The sequence below is a fragment of the Halyomorpha halys genome, unplaced genomic scaffold, assembly GCF_000696795.3.
Source record: "Halyomorpha halys isolate HHAL.00 unplaced genomic scaffold, Hhal_1.1 Scaffold33.1, whole genome shotgun sequence".
Lineage (NCBI taxonomy): Eukaryota > Metazoa > Arthropoda > Insecta > Hemiptera > Pentatomidae > Halyomorpha > Halyomorpha halys.
In genome coordinates, this window is record NW_027109698.1 from 394,881 (window position 1) to 412,380 (window position 17,500).

At 28.8% G+C, this 17,500-nt stretch overlaps 2 protein-coding genes across 2 annotated transcripts in view; one reads left to right on the top strand and one right to left on the bottom strand.

Moving 5' to 3' along the window:
• Positions 1-2,377, top strand: part of Tsf2 (transferrin 2) — a 29,118-nt gene extending 26,741 nt beyond the window's left edge. The window contains exon 15 of the mRNA XM_014428497.3: positions 1,297-2,377. Within this exon, the coding sequence (XP_014283983.1) occupies positions 1,297-1,528 (232 nt within the window). The 3' untranslated portion in view covers positions 1,529-2,377. The remainder of the gene's footprint in view (positions 1-1,296) is intronic.
• A 2,479-nt stretch (positions 2,378-4,856) lies between these two features.
• The window catches only part of Nup160 (nuclear pore complex protein Nup160), a 29,853-nt gene continuing 17,209 nt past the window's right edge, over positions 4,857-17,500 (bottom strand). The window contains exons 13-24 of the mRNA XM_014428509.2: positions 16,880-16,970; positions 16,726-16,801; positions 15,358-15,603; positions 14,247-14,347; positions 12,269-12,468; positions 10,431-10,731; positions 9,398-9,543; positions 8,457-8,544; positions 7,998-8,180; positions 6,739-6,905; positions 5,095-5,304; positions 4,857-5,011 (exon numbers count right to left, since the gene is read on the bottom strand). Of these exons, the coding sequence (XP_014283995.1) occupies positions 4,907-5,011; positions 5,095-5,304; positions 6,739-6,905; positions 7,998-8,180; positions 8,457-8,544; positions 9,398-9,543; positions 10,431-10,731; positions 12,269-12,468; positions 14,247-14,347; positions 15,358-15,603; positions 16,726-16,801; positions 16,880-16,970 (1,914 nt within the window). The 3' untranslated portion in view covers positions 4,857-4,906. The remainder of the gene's footprint in view (positions 5,012-5,094; positions 5,305-6,738; positions 6,906-7,997; positions 8,181-8,456; positions 8,545-9,397; positions 9,544-10,430; positions 10,732-12,268; positions 12,469-14,246; positions 14,348-15,357; positions 15,604-16,725; positions 16,802-16,879; positions 16,971-17,500) is intronic.

Genomic DNA, 17,500 nt, shown 5'->3' on the forward strand with positions numbered 1-17,500 from the left:
CGTTGGACGTGTAAATGAAATAAATGTTTTGAGACTATAATTTGGATAGTGTTTTTGAATTATTTAGTAAAAAATTGCCAGTCTCAAGAAAGAAATTTAAAGATTATAAATGGTAACAGATGTTTATACCAATTTCAAACTCATTGCTGTCATTTGTTTAATATATTTCTATTTGAGTGCATTTATGATTTTACTTAATTTATATCTTTGACTACAAGAAGTTCATGTTAGTCAGTTAAATGTAAATGTCATGATAGCAACTCTTATATAGTTTATACCATGGCAGTTGCAGTCAGCTATCATGCCAGACCAAGTGTGGCAATACTGTCCCAGCATTAGATACTGTCATCACTATTACACAGTTATCAAAATTTAAGTAACTGTGGCAGTTGCTACTATGGCATTAATGCGTCACTGTATCAGTGGTGTTTGACATGACAATAGTTCCACTGCCACTATATATATTATCAATTATCATGCCAAACCATGTGTGACGATACTGTTGTGATAGTAAATACTAAAATGGCTTAACTGTCTTACAGGTTATATCATGGTAGTGACTGTAGCAATTACTGCAATGGTTGTAAACTATTTCTTAATAATTTAGTATATCTTCAATAGCCATAGATTTCAAATCTTTTAGAAATAATAGTATTGCTAATTTTAAAGAAAAAATTATTTCACCAATTTTAATTAATAAAATGTTCAACGTTTTGGCTAAAATGCCATCCTCAGGAACAAAATTTTTAATTATTCATTAAATTATTTGCTCAAAGACTCAGGAGTCAATGAATATATGAGTGTTGGCTTAAAGAAAAAGAAAAATAGCGACTTAACAATTATCAAATACTTATTAAATAATTGTATAATATAGATATATTATAGTATATAATATAATAGAATTAAAAATAAATATAGGTAGTTAGTTATTTGATTAAGATTATTTCTTCAAATAATCATCATTTTGTGAAGTAACCTTTTAATTTATTTGCTAAATAAATTATTTAAACATTACCCAAGTTTAGTCTATAGATGCATGTGAAGCATTCTGTATGATGTGACATGATACTAGTTATCAAATTAAGTATTCTTGTCAGTTAGCCCTGATATCACATCTTAAAATATTAATATATTTTGAACTAATAATTGTAGTGAGCTGTTGTTTTCAGCTAAATGTTTTATAATATGTACTGAATGATGAAAATTGAAAAAATAAAACATGGATATACCCCAATACCCCATTAGCCCTGTTCAATGGAACACCCTTTGTATTTATTTCTTTTCTTTTCTTTTCAGTTTTGCTATGTTTTATTCATCACCTCCATATGCTGACCTCATATTCCAAGATGCTACTACTCAACTTCAAATCATTCCTGAAGAAAAAAGGTGGTATTCAGATTACCTTGGAAAAGATTTCATGAGAGCAAAAAGGATTGTTGATTGTTATGCAGGATCAAGTCAAATTATAGCATCTGTATCTCTTGTCATTTGCATGATCTTTTTAACTTTATTCAATACTGAAAGCTGACATAGTATCTTAGTAATTTAATTACTGGAATACCTGTTTATTTATTTAAGTTACGTTCTAATTATAGAAAATATTCTGTTCAGTGAATCTTAACACTATGATCTTATTTCTTTTATTATACTGGAGCATTTTATTGTTAGTTAATAAATTATAGCTTCACGTTTATAGTTTAATATGGATGTAGAAGCATATCTTGTTATTGATCATTTTATTATTTTGACAAATGTAAACAATTATTTATAAAAATAAGTCTTAAGTCCCTAACTGTATTTAAGAACTTCGTATCTTTTGTTTCTTAATCATAAAATCACATTGATTTTGGCATTATATTACAGAAATATTATTAATTAATTATAGCAACTCTATTTATGTGGTTGTTTTTGTTTTGTGTGTGTGTATGTTTACACATATTCATACATATATTCTAGTATCCTATACATTATATATGTACATTTAAGGAGTATTTTATCAAAATATTGATGTGTTATCAAGTACAAAACTTATTAAAATGTTTATTTTATCAATTTTTAATTGATTAATTATTAAATCCATCCAAGTGTTCACTAGATCCGTCCTGATGGCTGTGCTTTGATCATTTAAATGTTGTTTCCATGTTACAAATATTTTTGAGCTTAAACTTACTTATTCATAATATCTTATAAGTACACTAAAAAGTAATTGTTTTTTTAAATAAGTTTATAAAAGATTATGATGTATTATTACTTTAGGAAATATATATTGTTAATTGCTGTATTTTTGTAAATGAGTAGTTAAGAATCTCTTTAATTTTTGTATTTTCTTACTTATTACAAATTAAAGTAAATAATAAATAAAAAAATTTTTTAATAATTTTTTATTCTATCCCTTGAACACTTCTGCCTCCTTAATGCATGTATTTCTCCCTTTGACCAAATCAAACCATCCTACAAGTTTTATTCATTTTACATTTATTTGTAAAAATGAGAAAGGACTGTTGAACATTTTATAGACTTCATATATCTTCTGAAAGGCACAACAATGTCAATTAATGAAATGAAAATAAACATGTTGAAGTTGATTGGGCTTGTATTTCAAAAAGAAAAAAAGTTTACATTGAAAATCTTAATTAAAGTTGTTATACTTAATCATAATGCAAGCGTAGAAGTTTTGAAAAAAAAGTCTAGTCATCCTAAATCTGTACCATAGTCCGAGAGCCCATGCAGAAAAAAGTGACTTAATGTACACATAGTTTCATTTATTTCAAACAAATATGTTCTTGAAGATGGGATCAAAAATTAACATATATCGCTAAAAATAAAGCTCAGGACTACAAGACTTCTTGCTCATAGGGACCTCTAGTTAGCAATAAAAAAATCAAATACTTATTTCAAAAAAGCCTAAATAAAAAATAAAGAGTATATATACCTAATACTTACTTTACATCAGTATTCATTACTTGTATATATTTTTAGTGTCATGTTAAATAGCTTATTGAAATAGCTTTAAAATTACAGTAGAAATATGATTGTAGACTAAATAGAAGCAAAGATAATATGTCCAATACTATAGCATAATGGATTTATCCATGGTTTGGAAACGGGCTTGTATAGTCAGAATTAACAAAGGTGAATCTGTGGGTTACAGCTAGTTCAATTTAAAACAACATACAAATTATATCTTTACAGGTTACTGTTTTTTGCAATAACAATCAGAGGGCTTAACCAAGTTATTTATGAATTTTTTATCAACCACATCTCTTTTTTAAATCTACTTTTACTGACCTAATACACTTTCACAAATTTTGAAGGATAGAAGACTACATGGTCAGGGACAGAAATGACTTTTTAAGAAATCATTCAAGCACTTAACCTTCCAAAGGTGGGCATATGATCACAGAAATATACCTTCTTAAAAGAACACCCTGACTCTCACACCCTTCACCCTTGTATTCTCTTTTACTTCTTGGGATCTTATCAGAGATGTCTAATAGACTTGTGACTGAAGCCATAACAATCAAGGCATCTGTTATACTGAAAGAAAATTTTGAAAATGGATTCTCACTAGGGGTTATTGCTTTGTTAATCATAAGTGATAAGATTTTTAAAACCTCTCAAGTTATATCTTGCTCTGGTAGAAATTTCATTAGAAAAGAATTATACCAACAATTTCTGTAAGGTAGTCAAAGCCAGTGTGATTATACAATTATTTTCCCAAAAAAAATTTTTTGAATTTTACAGGAAACTGAAATTTCATGTTTGTCGCAGATGAATATACATCAATAGGCAGTTTTCAATTGTTAATCAGCGATTGGGACATGTCATACATCAACTAATGCAACTTCCTATTAGTGTCTGTTTTAAAGGTGAGATAAAGAAGGCTATAACAGAGGACAGGTTCACACCATTTTCAAATTTTTGTGTTATGATCTCCTCTTGTGAGATTGTGACATGTCATACATCAACTAATGCAACTTCCTATTAGTGTCTGTTTTAAAGGTGAGATAAAGAAGGCTATAACAGAGGACAGGTTCACACCATTTTCAAATTTTTGTGTTATGATCTCCTCTTGTGAGATTGTGACATGTCATACATCGACCAACCTACTTGCTTTAATTGTCAGTTTGAAAAGTCAGATAAGTAAAGCTACCGAGGGCGGGAGTGAAATGTTTCACCAGGGACAATGGAACTAATAAAATGGATGAGGATGATGGATATAAATAGTTTGAGAATTGGCATCCTCAGTAAAAACAGATGGCCTCTATTTACATGGGTGTTAGATGCACCATCAACAATACCTGCATTATTCATAAAAAATTATAATTTCACTAACAAAAGTCAAATTAAAATGAGAAATTATTTCAATACACCATTTAAGTCGAGAGCAGCATCACGTTCATCGAGTCAGTAAGTACTGGCACACATAAGGAATGATAGGATCGACCACTTCATAACTGAAAGAAATTCTCTGTGATGTATTATTCGATCCAGCCAAAAGACTGTGGCACACCTAGTGAGAAATTTGTAACGCTTGTGAATCCATTAGAATAATTTTTTTTTTGGAATCGGAATTTTTTTTAAATACTTTTCTATACATCCTCTTGTAAATATATTATTTAATATGAAGTATTGATTATATTAAAAATTTGATTACATTACCAAATTAAAAACTTTCTTTTACAGAAAGAAATCATCTTGGGAAAGACTGAGCATGATCAAATGTTAATGGCTGATTTTTTAAAAAAATTTAGCTGTTTCAGCATCCCCATAAACAAATCATATTTTTTATCAATAATTTGTATTCGCCTTTGGAGGGTTAATAATAAAAAAATCATGAATAATTTAACAAAATATAATTTTAAAAACATCTTTATTAAATACAAAACAGTATAAAAATTTTATTTTACAAGTTATTAGTTTTTGTAGGCACAATCATAGGTCTTTCTAAAGTTATCCTAGATATTGTGCTTATATATGTGTCCAATTTTTTTTGTAGCCGATCACCAATCTGTAACAAAAATAAATAAACTATTACTTTAATTTATGAAGCAAAATATTTAGAAAAAATTAAATAGGTAATTTAAATCTTACATTATAGTGTTTTAGCTCTAGAAGTAAAATATCAATGGTTTGTAGAGGTAGACACAGAGGAGGAGATGAAAGATGTACTGGAAAATCAATTGAAAAATTTTCTCTACCAACCCCGAGAGCTGCATTTAAATATTCACAGGCTAACTCCTCAGCTTCTTCCAGATATCCATGTTGAACAAACAGCCGAAGTAATTCTGAGCTATTTCTTTTCTTTAAAATAAAAATAAGAATAATTAGCACATAAATAGAAAAATCTTAAATAAGAAAAAATAATATATATAAATTATTGGAGAAGTTTGTTGGGGGGTGCGGTCAGCAAAGAACAACATAAATAAACAAAACCATATTTATTTATTATATAAATGATTGGAGAGGTTTGTCGGGGGATGTGGTTTTGTTTATTTATGTTGTTCTTTGCTGACCGCATCCCCCGACAAACTTCTACAATCATTAATCTACGGTCAACTATCTACACCTCAATATATATAAATAAATGATTGAATGTAACTGAATATGAAGGAGATGGTCGGGGGTGCGATCAAGAAGGAACAACAAATAGTTATCATCAAACATAATTAGTTGATAACTATTTGTGTTTCTTCTTGACCAACTCCAACCTTCTTCAGAAAAAAATAATTAAGCTATCAAAATGTCTGGTCATTCCACTCATACTTACAGTATTTCACTGCAGCTCATTTGCATAAATAACTAAACCCATTGTTCTAGCTGCACTTTAGGTTTTTAAAAAATAATACAGTAAGGTTTTATACAAATCTCGCTTTCTATATACAAATCATTAAAATGGTAATCCATATTGGAAGATTTCACATCTGTACTTGGCCATACCAATGATTATGAACTATTTAAGTGACAATATAAATTACTGGTCAAAAGTATCGCATCACTTGGAATTTTTATGAAAAAATTATTTATAAAATTTTAGTTCTTACATTTTAAGTTAAATGTAAAGGTAGTTCACAAACAGTATTCTGATAGCTCCATTTTAGCCATTAAGGAATTAAAGAATTTTAATTGTTCAGAGACAAACATTACTTGAGCAGTGTGAGACATAGCATTACCACGGAGTAACACAAAATCATCTCAAATAAGTAGTTAAAATGATATCACATAATGTTGAAGGCTGTCTACAATATACCTAACACTATTTATAGTATCTCTATCACCAATGTTACTCTCTTCATGCCTCCATACAAATTCCATCAAACACCATCATGGAGCTGCCTTGGAAACTAACTCTAGGTAATATATTACAAAAAGATTAACTTTCATTTGGCCTTCTCCACACTCTTTTCCTTCCATGAGGTATATTTATAGAGAATCTCAACTCATCTCTAAACAATACAAAGGAGCAGTCTGCATTTTTCTAATCAATGTGTTTCCGGGGACAACATTAAGTTGTTGGCACTATATTATAGTGCCGTAGTGATTCAAATGGATGGATATAGTTGTTGAGTTTGATAATGGATGAATTGAGTGATAGGCTAACAAATGGTAGAATAAGAGGTATATGAGAAGATAATTGTTTTATCTTGTAAATTCTGGTCAAACTTTCGAGTTGAATAAGCCTGGTAACTATTAAATCAAGAATATCTACACTATTTTTAATTTTTTTTTTTACATCACCTTATAAGATTGAAGAAGCCAAGTAGGAATGAACAAACCAATTGTTAAAAATTGGTTAGCACAAGCCCGATGAAGTACTGTTTCATTTTTTTTTTCATACTTCATTATACATCTTTCTAAAATTCTCCATAACATTTCACTTGCATTAGATTCGGTTATAATAATATCTGAAATAATTTATGATGGAATAAATATTAATAAAAATCAAATAATGCAGTAATATTATTTCTGGTACTATTATTTATATCATATTTGTACTTATTATAAGGTATAGCAAATAGTATAGAATTATTGTTCAATCAAAGTTATCATCTATAACATAATTGAGAGACAAAAAAAGGTTTTTCAACAGATGGAGTACTAGACCAAGATCTGTCAACCAAGGTGTTAACTTATTAATAGCCATAACTTAAAACATTTCTTAGAGAGCATCATAACACTAAGAATAGGCTAGAGTTAATTAGTGCAAAGTAATTAAGGGTCAATTTTTTTTTAAACTAAAGTTTTGAAAAAATAATATGACTAATGAATCTGTCTGTTTTTCCTTCTGTTGAAAAAAAATTAATTTATTAATTATTAATTTAAAAGATCCAAGTGCCCTTCACCACACTAGTTAATTTTATTTTTTTAATAAATAATGATTCTTATTTTATTTCATTAAAATTTAAAAGTAATAACCTAGCGAAAATAGTTAAACAAGATCCAGCAACTGCTTGATTCTGACAAAAAACATCAAGTAAACCAAGCAGTCCTTTCCCTGTAAACAGCTAAGCTCTAGAGACAACACTAATGTCCCTACTATTTACTGTTAATACATTAAAAATATCTAAAAATTATGTCAAATTAGAAAAATGAAACATGTTTTGTATGTAAAACCAAAATGCAAGCTAGTGGAAAAGTGAGAAAGGCCAGAGCTCAACAGTTTTGTAGGTAATAAAAATCCTTAGCAAAATTAGCACTAGAAACATCAATGAAATTTTCTTGGCATAAAAGAAAAGAATCAAACTAGCAAGTAGTTCATTTAAGGTAAAAATAAAAGTTACTTTATTATGTGTATGATAAAGACAAACTAAACCTGAGTTCTATTACCAAACTATTTCATAAAGACATCTATTTTGTAAAAATGAATCAAGCCAAAGATTCCTTAAAATGCTTTTCATAGAAAAAGCATTATAAGCCTTATTATAATAAAAGCAAAATATAAGTAACAAATGTTCAAGACTATAAAAGTAAAAATTATAATTATAATAAATAAATACCATCAATTTCATTTGCTTTGAGCCAATGCCAGGATATTGATTGTTCAGAGAGAGCCGCACAACTAGCAGTGAAAGCTTGAATACAAGGTGCACAAGAAAGTTTACACATGTTAGCTAATCGAAGTGCTGTCTTGTATTGTTTTTGGGTAACACATAATGCAATTACCTCTTCTTGAGAAGCATCTGGAAAAAACACAGCCATATATACAAATACACATAAGAATGAACTGAATGTCAACTTCATGACTCTTAAATTTTAATTTTACAATTAAATAATTGTAAACAGGAAAAAAAGGTGGACTTTTTTACTATCACTGACTCTCTGATCACTATTAACTAATCATTTTAATTTTTCTATTTCAAGTCTAATTTTCTCTCTAAAGAGATCATCCAAGAAAGATATAATCCTTATGTTTAAAAAAGAAAAATACTATTTAGGAAAATTATATAATTTATTACCTGGTGAACATCCGTCTAAATTATAACGAGCTCCAGCCAGTTCAAACTCTCTTTGAATATCCTCAATTTCTAGTATTTCTACAGAATCCTGGATAAGTGCGGAAAAATAAGTGAAAGGATTTATAGAAAAACAACAATTGTTAAATAGATTTAAAAAATATTAAAGTATTGCGCAAAATATTTGGACCGAAAAAGGATGTATTAACGGGAGAATTTAGAAAATTACACAACGGTGAATTAAGGGACCTACACCCGGTATATATAATTCAAGTTATAGCATTGCAGCGTATAAGATGGGCGTGTAAGGTTGTAGGGCATGGTAACGAGCGGATCCCTAAAATGGTAATAAACACTGAACCAACGGGTAAATGTCCGAGGGGTAGACCGAAACGTAGTTGGGAGAATTGCGTTAAAACAGATTTAGTTGAATTGGGTTTGGAGGGGCATCACTGGAAGGATGTATGCGGAGAGCGTTTGGTGGTATCGGCATCGAACCTTCGGGTTCGTTAAGCCTTTAATAATGATAAAATAAATATTAAATTTTTGTAATTGTTTAATATTATTTTTATTAATGATAAGTGAGTGATAATGAAATTTTTTAATTAAAACAAAAATTTTTTATTAAAAAACAAACTAAACACAAAAAAAATATTAATTTTAAAATATCCAAAATTAATAAAGCAGAAGTTCAAAGTATGAATCAATTTAATTTGAATAAAAATGGATCTAAGTTTATTTCTACTCCTAACCGTCGAAATATACATTTGTTCAAAAATAAAATAAATACAAAAGGGTCTTAATCCTAGATGTACAAAGAATTGTATTTTTCATATATTTGTATATTTAAGCTAACCAGAAGAAAACAGTATTCTAAAATCTGAGATTATTCTACATCTTTCTAGTTTAAATATCAATAACCATTAATTAATAACGATATATACCTCTTGAGAGAATGGGTTAGGGCGCACAAGCCAAACTTGCTGTGGATCGTTTATCAACATCAAAGAACTAAGACAAGCACCATAACATTTCCACTGTACTTCAGCAGTTTCTGCACGCAGAGCTTTTTCTAACATTATACTTGCAGCTTGAAAAATAAATAAAAAAATTTAGAGTTCTGTTCATTCTGTTCAAACTGATAACTAACTCCTACCTTGGTCAGGTCCAGGAGTCAGTCAGTATTAGAAATTAGTCTTACATGAAAGTCTCAATCTCTCTCACATTCAATTCCTAAAATATAGTTATGTAGGATCCCTCAAGGCACACAATTATCGGTTTAATCTTTACTTTACTATTTTTAAACACAATCAGTATTACTTTCTGAAATGGTGTGACAGTCATGACTAGTCAATTAATACAAGCAAATCAAAAGAAATAGTATTCGGATTCAGAGCCCATCTGAACACAGTAAATTTGAAAATAACAGATAAAATTAAAATAGGATGAAACATTTTAGAATATGAGAATAAAATTAAAACTTTTCACCATGTCAGAAACATTAACTTGGGAATCTCATAACCATGAAATATGCAAACAAATATATATACATAAAAAGATTAATTTTGATTACCGCAATCAGTTGTAATACCTAATCTCAATTATAGAAGTTTGCTCTAGTCAAAAACAACAAAAAAATTAATTGATAAACTTCAAAGAAATTAGAATTCAATAGTTAGATAATTTTATAATGTTCCACAAGATAAGCACATGATTTTATACTTTAAGAAGCTAGATAGGATAAAAATTAGAGAAAGAAGAGAAGCAATATTCTTAGTAGCAACAGTTAAAATATTATTACTAACTGTTAGTTTAAAGAAAATAGGAAGTAATAGGGAGATTAAGAAAGAATATTATAAAATATAACACACTGTATTTAGGTCATGAACCGTAACTGGAAAAATATAAAAAAACCAAAAACAATAGTGATAAAACGTGAGTAATACTAGCATCTGTTGTTTGAAAAATACAACATACCTTTCTTAAAGTTTTCATGTTTGACATGGAAAGCATACAAGATGTTATAATAGTTGGTAGCAAGTCCAAAAGTTAAAGATCTAGCACGGGAAGCCAGGAGCTTTTCTAATTCATCCAGGAGCCCAGTATAGGAAAATGAGATAAGATCAGTGAGTTTCCCTTCTGAAATCATATTAGCAACAAGACGCTGTAAAAAATCAGACCTCCGGGACCAAGAACTACACGACTCAATCCAACTCCAAGCAGCATCGTAATTTTCCATTCCTAATTCATGAACAAATAGTGCTGATTCAAGTGTTTCCTGCAAACATTAAATTACGTCACCATATCAAAATATTTAGTTAGATAATTTCAAAGAAACATTAAAATAATATTAATAATAAACTGTTGGGAAAAATTATTGCATTGTATTCTAAAATAGTTACATCTAATCATAAGACAAATATACTTCAATCATATCCCATCCTCACAAAATAAATAAAATAAGTAATAGCCTCAGCTCAGCATTGTCACAGTCCACCAGTGTCATAAAGTTAGCCATGTCAGAGAATGAGAATGCTTAGCTGGGACAAGTATTCCTAGATTATGTATTTATTTTTTGACCATGGAATTTAATTGGATGGCAAAAGGAATAGAATATTTATATTTAAGAAAATCTTCTCCAGGTGGGGACAATACTCTGAATCAGAAATGTTTTTGATGTAATATAGTTTAAATCATAAAGCATATAATGGAATTTCTGCTACCATATAATAAAAATAGATTGAAAGGATCATCTATTGATAGCTGTATAGGTTATCTTCATATGTAAAAAATCATATTTACAAATTAAACTCATTTTTATTTTTACCATACCTATTCATGTTTATTTTACCACGAGTTACCAGGAAAAAGATTTTTATGAAAAGTAATCACATTTAAATTATTGCAAAGAATTTTAGAAGTATTTTTTCTTATATTGTTCGGAAAATAGCTTTGACCCTTTCAAATAACAATAGAATCAAATGCTGGACCTCTTCTGTACAGAGGATACTCAAAATAAATCACACTTAGGTTTTTTTTTATATATATTAGCAGGTGAAATATGTTTTTAAACACATAACCAGAAATATAATTATATGTTTTCAATACAATCCATGGACTATCGACATAATAATCGTGGAACTATCGAACACGCCAGTTTCCACTATCATCCTTCCTCAGGATATTCAATATGATCCTTAAATAATAGGTAGAGGTTACATTGTACAGTAATAAAACTTTATATCACTCAATATAGAAACCAATCTTTCCTAATCAGAATCTCAGAAACTATACAATAATTACCGCTCCCTCTGTACTAAATAGAGAACTTTCCTTCCCATAGCCAGCAAACCTCTAGCAGCACCACAATATCTAAATTATATCGCTTAACCTCATTTGTGACCTATTTAAATCCACCAGCAGTAATCTAACTTCTTTTGTTTCAGGTTTCAATGCCAAATTCTAACTTTCAACTTACGCCATAAATCCCCTGAAGTAGTATTGATTTTTTACTTAATGAGTTTATTTTGTAGAAAATGTTATTTCTACAATAAAGGATAGTTTTATAACTGTCAATACTCAACATAATATATAAACTGCTCAAACAACTAAATAAATATCAATATTTCTGCCCTTTTTAATAATGCAGTACCTTCCAGAAAGTTATTTTTTAGATTTACACAATACTATGATCACAAAAACTACTTCTTCAGTTCAAATTTTATTTAAAAATGGAAATTCAATGATTTTGAAATTCAAAAAATAATTTTGCCCAACAGTTTACTTTAAAAATACAGAAATAATCTAAATCATACCCTATCAGAATGTGAAACAATAAGAAGTTCCAACGCTTTGGTAGCCATTGCTATAACTAAATCAGACCTTGAATGCTTTTCAAAAAGTCTTATAGCATTAAGGAAGTGCACCACATCTGATCCAGCATTCTTTAAACAAACATCAAATGCCTTGCCAGGCCGTCCTGTCAGAATGTATGATTCTGCAAGTAGTAAGCTCCCTAAAAATATGAAAAAAAAAAATACTATTTAATAATAATTACTAAAGTTCCATTAATTTATAAAAAGTATTGAAAATTTTTCAAAAAGTGAAACATTTTAATAAATAATAATAAAGGAGATAACTGATGTGTGGTCAAAAATGAATACCCACAGTAATAAAATAATATCGTACGTATATCATTAATTGTACAAACCAATACCTTTCTGCATTGGTTTATGTTCATTTTCAAAGAGCATGAACAAGTTAACTTTAGTTCTGAGTATTAAATCCTATTTAAAGAACAACTAGTAAACTTTGGTTCAGAGTATAAAACCATTTTAACAGAACAAAATTATCTTTAACAATAATTCAGAACACAATATAGAAAGGAAAAACTAACATTTGAAACATATATGCAATTGAAATTTAATCACAATGCTTATTTATATTGCAACAATAAGACAATCTCTTGAAGGAAGCACTGGAGAGAAGTCCTTGTTTGACTGCAAGGGAATTGGCAGAACAACTTTCTTATTCATTTGCATTAATTGAAAATCATGAGGCTTGGTTGGGAAGTCTTTTCTATTCATGAGATTCAACTCCAGATTACAACCTTTTTTGGTTGCCATCGTTATGTAAGAGGGTATAATTTCAAAATATATGAAGTGGAGTGAGCAATAAAAGATTCCTTCAGTCAAAAAATTCAAGTTTTTTATATTTAGGATTGACAAGTTGCCCATAGCTATTGGAATATGATGGAGAATACCTAGTGAATTTACTACATGAGGTAATGTTAATATACTTTCTATAAAAATTTTTACTGAAATTCAGAGATTTGTTTTTAATACCTAATACATGATTTTTGACAATTAATACATGAGCTGACCAGCATAAGCTTTTTCTACACATGGCTTCTGAACAAAGTGTGCTCTTTTACCGATTCTCATTAATTTTTATTGTTATTTTTTTTTTTTTTTTTACCATCATGATTTTAAACATTGGACAATGTATTAATATAATTCAAATACAAGAAAAAAAAGTAAAGACAAATATGTAACATAACTAGCTTTTCATGAGTGGAAATGTAAAAGAAATTTCATTCTGGGACTAGAGTCCCCTAATAAAATTACAGTTGTCAAGGAAAATTTATAGTATTTACTTGTTAATGACCAAGTAAAAATTGTAAACGTAATTTCAACCATTTCCTTGGTAAGCCAAATGGAATTAGGAATTACCTTAGCCTTACCCTCCTGGGTATTACCTTGTATTGTGGAACCATGGGGATAAATGCTATTATAATTAAAAAAGAGATATATGATTATAATTCTATAATTAATTCCCATTATAATTCTAACTCTATTAAAACTCATAATTTGAGTAGGTTAGTTACTAACATGGCCAGGTCCACTTAGCAACATATTCAAGAGATTGAAAAAACTTAATTTCACATAAAAGATTAACATAAAATATTAAACATGTACCTAAAGGTTATGTCAAGTTTTTCAGGGCCATGGGGTCCCCTGGATTTGACTGTGAAAGAAACCAAGCACTTGGGACGAGGTGAAAGGAGTGACATATCAGAACGCACTTTTCACATGTTTCTAGCCCAATAATGTAATAAAAGAGTTTTAGTATTGCATGAAACCACTAGACGGAAGCAATGTCATTTTGTGAATGGTTGTTTTAGTAACCGAGCTACTCATTTTATAGAATCTAACAAATCATAAACTATTAAATTAATAATAAATCAATAAACAACACAATAAACTATAAAAGGTATTCTATATCAGTACTCACAATTATTTATTCCAACTAATCTTGCAAAAGTTTGTAGAAGGGCATATTGTTTTGTTGATAGTAAATGTTGAGCAAGTGTACTGTTTGTTGCTAATGGCCATCTTTTTATGAAATTAAGGTACAAATAGATAACATGGAGAGATCATAATTCATTAAATGAAATCACAAAGATAAACTAAGGAACTCCAGTGGGAAAGCTCTAAAGTCCAGAAATCCCTTGTAAAAATTAACAACTTGCATCCCATCAAGGAATACCATAATGACAAAAAGGGTATTTTCCTATTATAAACACTTATTTAAAAAATGATGAATGAAACAATCTATTGCTTTTATAGTAAAATCACAATTTTGAACCAAAATGTTTTACCACAGAGACTCCTCATAGTTATTTATTTGAAAATTTCCTTTTAGCTAAAATTATCAAATTAAAAAAAAAATAAATAAAAAAGAAGAAGCTAATACTGAAATTAAGAGGAATGAGAATATTACATTCATTTTGGGGTTGTTGCTCAAAAGGATAATTATAGTAAACAAATAACAAGGAACCATAAAAACCAAATTTACAAAAACAAAAAATCTAATTAATTATAAACATTATTATTTTAGAGAAATTTTATTTATTTAAAGGACCTACAATAAAAACATTTAATTAATAATTTTAAATGTGTTTTTAAATCATTAAATGTTGAGTAATATAATTTAGTGATATATAATTATTAAATATTGTGATTTTATTGAATAGATTCCATTTTGCTTTATCTGTTAAAAGCCTTCTCCACTTCAATTTCTTTAATCGACCTTAAACACACACTCCTAATACATTTTTCATGAATCTTGAGTATATATTTGTCTTCATAATATAAAATATTTTATTTAATAATTAAATGTTAAATCTTTAAACTTATAAAAATTATTTTTAAAAATGTAGAGATGGTCTGTCAGTCAGAGATTCATTCTAGTTAATGGAAAAAATCTGATACCCACCATTGTAGTAACAATATGGTGTGATTCATACTAGCTACAAAACTTTGACACTTTAATATATATTCAGGTAAATAAAGTAAATAACAGAATAAGAAATAATTAACAAAACATTATTTTTTAAGGATACAAGCAATTAGCTAAGCCAAGTACACATTGTTCAAGAGAAGATTGCATAACTGATGTAGGGTTGACCAATGAAAACACATGGATCAAAGGTGCATTCCCAGTAGACTTTGATGTACAGATCCATTTTAAAATATAATAGGCTTTACAAAGGGCGGCTAAGCTTCTGTGCTGAGTTCTATCTGCGGCACCGTCATCATCTCTCATAGCAAGTTCAGTAATCAATAAAATCTTTTCACAAATTTTTAACCTAAAAAAGAATAAACCATAAATATAACTAATTAAATTTGAAAAATACATACATTTATTTTAAATTATGTTTTTAAAATACTTTTTAAGCATGTATACATATTGCAGTGCTATTTTCCAACTGATGGTCCGTGGACTGGGTTGAGTACTACTGTTTGGAGAACTTAACTTTGTTGGAAAAAAAACAGTATAGTTCAAAGAGTCTACTTTCTACTCTACTACTAACTTCCTCACCAATTTTAACTTCTTTTTTTTAATTGTATTATTTTAAATTTTTTTTAGTTTAGTTTCTTTTTCAGGAAATTATCCTTTTTTTAAATATTTCTATTGCATACATTTCTTTTTCTCTTATCCTCCACTTTTTATTTACAAGCAAGTGCAATACATATACACAATAAATATAAACATATACATGAATGAAGATTGTACTTTAATTGCCAGAATGGGATTTTAAGGTAGATAGTTTGTGTCCGCTGTGAGCGGGAGAATTTTGGTGGCGTTTATTCGCCATCTGCTTGGGCATAAGTGGGGAGGGACATCTCAGCTAGTGACATACATGATTATTTATACTTCAATGTTAAGATTTGTCATTTTATAACAAAATCCATAGGATGAACCATTGCTGAAATGTAAGTATATCCAGAAAGAAGTTTTTCAAATGTGTAAACAACAGTAGTGGACAAAATCTGATGAAATTGATACTAGATCCACTTTAAATTAATTCCCAATTTTTTTTCCTAATTTGGCTAGAAGATCAGATGAACCATTTTCAAAAATAACCTAAAGTAGCAAAAAGATTTAGATAAATGATAAATAGGCATGAAACAAACCAGATATCATCCCGCACGATCTCTGAAAACGTTTTCAAAATTGGATTTACCATTTGATCAGTTATGCTCAAACACAAATTTGACTACAGACCACCAGCAAAATATAGACACAGAACCAGATTTGTTTCTTGATGTCAAGAATGTATAATGTGAGTGAATATTTTCAATTTTGAGTATATAATTTTTATTTTACTTGATCCATGAATGCTTGCTTCTCTGTGTATGGTAATGAGGAAGCAAAAAACATGGAAGTAAAATATTAATTTAATATGAATATACAATACTTGACAAACCTCACAGTAACATAATCTCTAAATGCAGATGTAACAGCACCAACACCACTATAGCTACAAAATGATTCCCAAGAGCCTAAAAACAAAAAAGGAAAACTAAAGTTAAAACGAACATTATTAAAAATGAAAAGTGTTCTAAAAAGTTTATGCTTACCATCTTTATTAAAATCTTCAGGTACAGCTAATTCTTCAATAAGACTATTTAAACTTCTTCCTAAACCTTCTTCATAGAAGATACTCAAAGCCTAATAAAATAAAATTATGGATTAACATTGATTAACGCGTGAATGAGATTTTTACTTTTACTTACCTGTAAATGGAATATATAGTAAGGAAAAGTATTGCAATCCTAAAAAATTTCAAATTCGAATATTTACCAGAAATAAACGTTTTGAGGTCCCCTGAGTCCAAATAACATGCTCTCGCAAAATATTTAATTCTAAATAGGTCGTATCCTCATTGAAATAATTTAACAGGCCTCGAATGCCGAATTTTCAAAGAATCTTTGAAAGTACCTTTAATTTAGTTAATTAAAAAAAATAACCAGTTCTCATTGTTAGCAATAATGAACAATGGATAAATACAAAAGATTACAGAATTTTATGAATAACTAAAGGAGAAAAAGGAAAAATAGATTCGTCCGATTCGAACAGGAAAAGCTGACACCCCCTGATATTTCCTGATTGCATGACGTTATCTTTTGATACACTTTTTTATCCTTTAAAATGGAAAATTTAAACTGGAAGATTATTGATTGACCGTGTGTAAAGATGAA